General features: G+C 40.9%; 1 protein-coding gene across 1 annotated transcript in view; it reads left to right on the plus strand.

Annotated features, from left to right (window-relative positions):
• Positions 1-7804, plus strand: part of htr2cl1 (5-hydroxytryptamine (serotonin) receptor 2C, G protein-coupled-like 1) — a 110305-nt gene that overhangs the window by 68990 nt on the left and 33511 nt on the right. The window contains exon 4 of the mRNA XM_034676063.1: positions 329-1402. Within this exon, the coding sequence (XP_034531954.1) occupies positions 988-1402 (415 nt within the window). The 5' untranslated portion in view covers positions 329-987. The remainder of the gene's footprint in view (positions 1-328; positions 1403-7804) is intronic.

The raw sequence follows: 7804 nt of genomic DNA on the forward strand, positions 1-7804 counted from the left end.
GCCTCCTTTTAGCCAAACGTAAACATTAAAATATGTGAGTTCCATGGCTCAAACAGCCAGATCATTTCTAAGCATCTGCACTCATTGAGGCGGTATTTTGGCTTCACATCTCATATGCATGGAGGCATGGTGTCCATGCTTTAGTCAATACAATGGATGTAAATATGTAAGAGAAACTGAAAAGCAAGAATCCACATACTGTATATTTAAAACCGAGGTCAGAAGCAAGAGACAATGGTTTGCTTGATTGTTTGACGATGTGTAAATATGATTTGATAAATTGAAGTGATCTGATGTCTTCTCTTTTTTTTATTGGTTCCTTCCACAGATCAACCTGATCCTCAACTCTGACCTGCAACAAGAAAAGCAATTTGGAAGGACTCAGACAAACCCAACCTCATCTGAATGCAGACATCAAAACTGATGATACTTTTCTGCAAACTCATTCGTACACATCTGTCGGCGTGTGCGTCGACCAGGCAGCAGTCATGGATATGAGGGAACCAGTTTTGAGCTTTGAACTAGAAACTCTTCAGCTCTCACTTCCATCGAGAAGCGGATGTGACTGAACACCACAAAGCAGCGTTTTGGGGAAGTTTCGGCTCAGTGCTCACCTTAAGAACTCGCTGCCAATGACCCTTTGGCAAGAAATGGGAGATTCGAACTTCAGGGAACTATTTGAGCCTGTTTGCAGCTAGCAAGACTTTACTGGAATAAAACAAAGTCCAAAACTTTGGAGCTACTTCCTCCCAGTCCCCTCTTCCCTTTCACTCCCCACCCCCAGCTGCTTCCTCCCTGTTTTTCCCTTCACCCCCGATCCTGCTGTGATTGAATGTTCTGTGTTCTGAGGACACCTATCAATACTCCTTAAATAAGTCCTGATCAATACTGATGGCCTCTTTCTCTTTACCGTCTTCTTCCCTTTGCTGGTGAAGAAGGAGAGTTAGAACTCCTTGCATCCTCCAACTGGGTAAGGGTCCCTCTGGGATGGGCGGCCCGGCGAGGGCTCTACTTGGCGGGTTCAGCACCACCACTTCCTCCCTGGATCTTGGAAGTCGGATGGCTTGGCCAAGCAACAACCCCCTGGACCTCAACCAAACCCTGTCATGGGGGATCGGGCTTGGAAGCAATGGTGGAGGTGCAGCGGCCATGAGCGGAGGTCTGGACAATTTCACCCAGAAGTCCATCACCAGGGCCGTGATGAAAGAGAAAAACTGGCCGGCGCTGCTCATACTCGTCATCATCGCGCTGACGATCGGTGGAAACATCCTGGTGATTCTGGCGGTGTCGCTGGAGAAGAAGCTCCAAAACGCCACCAACTTCTTCCTGAGGTCGCTGGCTGTGGCGGACATGCTCGTAGGCATCCTGGTCATGCCGATCTCCCTCATCAACATCCTCTACGGTGAGTGTTGACGTCCTCTACTTCACACATCTGCTTTTTTTAACACTTAAGGAATACCAAATAATCAACCAATGATTATAACAAAGAACATGGATGCTTGTTTTGAATCCTACATTGCTAACACACCATTACCGAACAAAAAGCTTGACCTTTAATCTGCTCCCAGTCATTTTGATCAGTCTAAGTTCACTGGGTCAGTGAATCAGCCCCTTTAATTTGATTCTCACAACAAAGAGGACAACATAGGTAACAGCATACACCCCAAAAGAGATAAAAGACACTGTAAAGAATGAAAGATGGTATAGAACACGTCTTTGACGATGTAGCTTTACAAGTTTTTAATGTTAGGACTTAAAAGTTTACAACGACGTAAAAGGTATTTAGTACAACTATCAAACATATGACAAAGGGTTAGATCCAGGTTTAGAAAACAAACAATGAGATTACGAGCATTAGAAAAAGTTGTAAATTTATATAAACTAAGTGCTAAAATAAAAAAAAACAGAAATTAAATGTTTATTCTGGTAAATTCACAAATAGTTGAATGGTTATGGGGAATGTAAGATCTATCTACGATAAGGTGGACGAGCTAACCCAGCACCAGAGGGAATACTGGCAGAGTAGCATCATGCTAACAGAGCTAACACCAGACACGAACGCCACATTGGAATGATTTCACCTGCTGTGGGCGGACAGGATACAGGAGAGCAAGACTGAACACACTGGTGAAGAAGGCCAGCTCAGTCCTGGACCCTGTGGAGGTGGTGGCTGACAGGAGGATTATGGCCAAGCTGTCGTCTTTAATGAACATTTCTTTTTTAGATATATATTCTGATAGATTAGATATATATTGACATAGAGTGGTCTAGACCTCCTATGTTTGTAAAAGCGTCTTGAGATAACGTTTGTTGTGATTTGGCGCTATACAAATAAAGATTGATTGATTGATTGATTGATTGATTGAATGTTCAAAAGTTTGAGCTGTAATATTATATATATATTTAATGGATTAAAGTTGTAATATTACAAGAATAAAGTCATCAGTGTACGAGAAAACAGTCAAAAATGTTCAAGATTACTTGTGTAAATTTGAAAGATTAAGATTGTTAATTTACACTTTGTTAAGTTGTACTGACAGGCTATGGTTAATCTGTATGTAGGCTAAAACAACATATGGTGTCACGACACAGACAGGGGAAGGACTCAAGCGCGGCACCGGTAGTCGTTATGCAAAATCGTGGTCTTAATTACCGAAAAAAGGTCGTCACCAGGTGTCAGAAGATCAGGTACAGAAACGGCAGGCAGAGGGGTCAAAACGAAGAATCAGAACTGGTCAATATACAGGAGTCGATACTAAGTATAACTGCTGGAACACTACGAAACGTAAGTTGATCTGGCACCGAGTGAGAGGACACAAAGAGAATATATAGTGGCAGGGAGTGCAGGTAACCAGACACAGGTGAAACACATTAGGGAGGGGCCAGGTGATCACACAGGAGGGAAACAGGACGGGAACTGAAAGAGAGAGAGAGACACGTTAACAACATAAAACAGGAAACAAGACCAGAATGACACAATAGGGAACATGACAGACAACCATGACATATGGGAGGTATTAGAAGAGCAATAACCCACGTGCCCGAAAATAGAGAATGTGGATCATCTTGTGAAGTCAACAGCTGAGGACAAACAGTGGTTACAGAAGCGTGCACAGGCTGCCCATTAGCCTGCACATTAGCCTGCCCTTCTTCATGACAGACTCAGTTTCTTGCACAATTGATTCAGAATCCTAATACTTACGACAGTGATATACTGATGCACTTAAAGACTGGGTATAACTTTAAAAGAGGCTCCATGTTCTGCATTTTAACTAAGGTAGCTGCAGACTGCCCTTCGAATCTATCCCTTTAAAGGTGACATATCACGCTTTTTTCATCAATATATATTGGTCTAAGAGGTCCCCAAAACATGTCTTTAAAGTTTATGCTCAAAAAAACACTTTGAAATCAGATTTTGGTCTGCCTGAAAATCCCTCTTCGTCAGTCCTCCTCAGAACACTCTGTTTTCTCTCTGACCACGCCCCTTCAGGAAGTGGATGTTCCTCGGCTGTCCAGCACGTTGATCTAATGTTTACATGTTGGCTGAATATACACGGCTGCTCATAGATCGCGTTACTTCAACCCTCTGAATCTGATCCGGAATCTGATCCTGATGGAGAGGCGCCTGTAGCAGGACCTTTCTGAAGGATAGGTTACAGATTTAGTGTTTCTTGTTGTTTAATTTATCAGTATGTCGAGGTGTGTCTTGGTACACAGCTACGAGCATGTAGCTATGTTGCTATGCTAACTAGCGCTAGCACTTATCCATGATAAATAAAAATAATCCACTATATCTTCAAATCTGCAGACGTGGGGAGTAAAACCGACCTTTGTGTTTATTAAGACAGCCTACAACTAGCATGCCTCCCTCCTAAGCTCCTTGTTAGCACACATTTGTGCAGGTAATGAAAAACGGAGGGGGGATTCAGTATTATTTTATACAGTCTATGGGCTGAACAAGCTCCGAGCTCTGACTCCGTGACAGACCGGATATTGTTGTTACGTAACAAAAACACGGAAGTCTGAAACGGCTCGTTTCACACACATTTACAGAAAGGTGGAGAAATCAGAACAGGGGCAGAATGGATTTTTTTCATTCTCTGGGGGGTTTGTAGACATGCCAGGGACACATATTTCAGGTAGAGAACCATTAAAAAGTCAATTTTGCATGATATGTCACTTTTAAAATAACACAGAGGCTAACCTTAGCCTACAATTTGACTGTTTTATCAAAAATGTACGTCTTTATTCTCGTAAACTTACATTTTTACTCTCATAAATTTGCAACTTCAATCTATCTAATACTCTGTTGTAAATACAAGAGTAATGAAACAGGATGTAATACCTGTTTGCAGGAAAATTAGCTTGCTGGATTGGAGCATTGCATCACGGTACTATTGTTGTATTTTTTTGTTGTGGTGTTGCACAGACTGTCTCAATCCTTCAATTCTACCTTCAGGATAAAAGGAAATGTGCAAAAGTGGGTACATCCAAGTTTGCTGTATGGTAGGAATAAGTTTATGTTGGGGCGCATTCATGTGTATGCACAATTCGGGAACACACGTAACTTCATAAAGTTGTCTGATTTGCTAACCAGTGAGAAGAATAACACTCATTCCTTCAAAAGAATAAGGAACAGACTCTGCAGCCCACTCTGAGTGATGTATACATCGCCAGTTTTGTTCTTTAAATCTTCTTCCTTCAACAAATAAAACACAGACACTCGCTTGTAAATCTCAGCCAACATGTAAACAACCCTTCCTGTAGATTTCTCCCCTTGATCCCAGCCATCCACCCACTCCCCAGCTGTTGACAACCCACTGTGACACGCGCCCTGTTATTATTTCAAAACATTTCTCAGAGCAATTTTTGAAATAATTATTGCTTCTGAGACATCGCACACTGATACGTTACAAGTGATCCACGTGTCGGAGGATGCCAAGCTGATAATAGCGTTATCATAGCAGCTATCAGCTGCTGCTCTTGCTGACAAAAATCCCTGCCAGGACTCTGCATGAACGCCCACATTTGCTTAATAGGATGTCTGGTTGTTATATGGTGGGCTGCGTATTGAATTTATTCTCCAATATTGAATAAAAACATTGAATTAGAGACAGGCTACCCTCCTGCAACATTCTGACAAGTCTCTACATGAACACCAAAGAGAGAGACACTTTTCTGTCTTTGTACCTGTGTCAACATCACAGAGCTGAGAGTAAATTAAACTCTGTGGCAGAACTTCAGATCAACACATGCTGAAATTTGCAACTTATGTGATGTTGATCCCTTTCCAAGTGCACAGAGATGTCACATAGTTTAAACAATATAAGACTACTATTAAGTGCAGCTTCAAGTGGTTAAAGGAGACCTCTTACATTCATTTTCACCTTTCATTATGTGAGTCTGGGACACTTAAAGAGAAGCTTTTCATGTTTTGCATCTCAAAAAACTCCTTATTTATCCTAGCATCTGAGAAAACATCATTTCAGCATCATTTCTTCAACCACTAGTGCTTCCTCCAGGTCTTTTAGCCCCCAGAACTACTTTACCAGGAACTAAAAGGTTCCTGTGCCTCCATTGTTGTCAGCGTGATTGACTGTGGGCTGAAGTCCCGAGTAGTTTGTGCAAATCAGGCCAGTGACGTATGGAGAACAAAAAAAAGTAAACGCACTACACCACCAGACCAATAGAGGGCAGTAAAACAGAGACAAATGCCATTCATCACAGATGACACCATAGAAGCAGACGGACAGGCAGGTATCATTATGAGCAACACAACAGTTAGCCTGTTAGCATGAAGAGACTTTCAAAATGTTGGAAAAAAAATGGAAGAAAAAAATTGAAAAAAATAGTTTTGAAAAATTTTTTTGAAAAAGAGTTTTGAAAAACATTTTTTTGAAAAAAAAGTTTCGAAAAAAAAAGTTAAAAAAAAAAGTTTGATTTTTGTTTTTTTTTTGAAAAAAATGAATTTGACAAAAAAAAATTAAAAAAAATTTGACAAAAAAAATTGACAAAAAAGTTGACCCCGGAGTCTTTCGAAAAATACAGTTTCCTGAAATTTGAAATTGTGCTCCAAAATTACAAAAACATGAAAAAAGTGAAAATTTTGCGCTTGCAGTTAAAAACATGGAAAATGCAATGAATGAATCAACACGTGAGAGGAGATAAGTGCGAGTAGCAAAGACGTTTCAACACGGCTTTAAAATCCTTTTGAACTCAAAAAGCCGTGGCAGAGATCAACCGGTGTTTTGGTTTAAACAGCGACCATGTTAACTGGAGACTCTCAGCCGGATGCATCCCTCATAAACGTCTTTAGACGATCATTAAATATCTGATGAGGATATTTTGAAATCTTAATAAAAACTAAACTAGTTTGCATTCCCAGGAACTGACACATTCAGCTGAAGGTCTCCAGTTTACAGGGTCACTATTAAAACCGGAACACCGGGAGAGACGCATTTGCGGTGGGCTGAGAGAAGACTACTGTTAGAAGCTGCTAAATCAAGAGAATCACAGCTTCTTCTTTTGAAAAGTACACACACATACAAAAAAGATAGAACAAATAAAAACTAATGAAAGAAAGAGAAATCAAGTGAGTCACAGATGTGTGTGATGTTATTGTGGACGGCGGGCGGAATAAAAACACTGCGGTTAATCTAGCCCCCAAGCAGGGACTTTTTAGGGGGAGATTATGTACCCCTGATGATTCCAAAGGAGAGGTGCCTGATAACTGAAGGCTCTACCTCCCATACTACTTTTAGAGACTTTAGGTACAGCAAGCAGGTCTGCATTCTGGGAGCGTAGCGTTCTAGATGTTTGTATACAAATATGGATTAGCATAACAAGTCTCCTTTAAATATTCAAGGTTCAGATGGTGTTCTGTGTATACATAATGAATGTTGGCCCAATGTCTAATTCTAATTATTTATTATAGCGATCTGTCTCCCAGAACAAACAGCTCCGTGTTTGATTGATTTGACCCAACGTATCTGTAAATACCTTTGGACCAAATTTAGACCTGGTGCCCTGACAGCAGAGATGGCCAAATATTCATATATCTCAAAGTGACAAATAAACGTCAGGGGAATATATTTGCAGGGTCGATGTTTGGACTCGACCGCTGCAAAAATGATTTGTGAGTAGTCTTCAGCTCGTATCAGCCAATGTCACATTGGGTCATTCTGTGTCACTCTGAGAAAACATTTTGATTTACAGAGTTTGGGTGCAAACAGTGTCAGAGAACGAGCCAACAGTTTAGTCTGGGAGGACAGCTCACACCATTTTATCGTTGTGACAGCACGGGGAGACAGATTGGGAAAAAGTCAACAGAGATGTTATCTTGACGGGCGAAATGAGTGTTCAGTACGACTCATTTGAGTTTGTGCTTATTAAAGTAACACAACGTTTCTTTCCTTTTTTCCTAAATGTTTCAGAACTCTGTCAGATCAAGTTTTTACTTTCATTCAGACTGTTTCAGACTGATACCTGCCGAGCTCACACATCAAGGCCTATAAGATGTAAGGCCTGGTAAACATTGGTGTTTGGTGAGCTGGGCCTGGACCTCATTAAATATACAGTGAAGGCCGTTGAAGGTATTTTATTTTGAAAATCCCAAACCATCCCTGTAACAACCCTTTTTCCTTTAATATTTAAACAGCAGTGAGCTGCTACATCCTTTTGTTAGAACAGAGAGAATTCTCTATCCCTCCATACATCCATCTATCAATCTTTCTATCCATCCATCTAGTTATGTGTCTTTTCTTTCATTCGTTTGTCCATTCATGCAGTCTTTGATTTGTCTATC

This window comes from Notolabrus celidotus, chromosome 23, assembly GCF_009762535.1.
Source record: "Notolabrus celidotus isolate fNotCel1 chromosome 23, fNotCel1.pri, whole genome shotgun sequence".
NCBI classification, from domain to species: domain Eukaryota; kingdom Metazoa; phylum Chordata; class Actinopteri; order Labriformes; family Labridae; genus Notolabrus; species Notolabrus celidotus.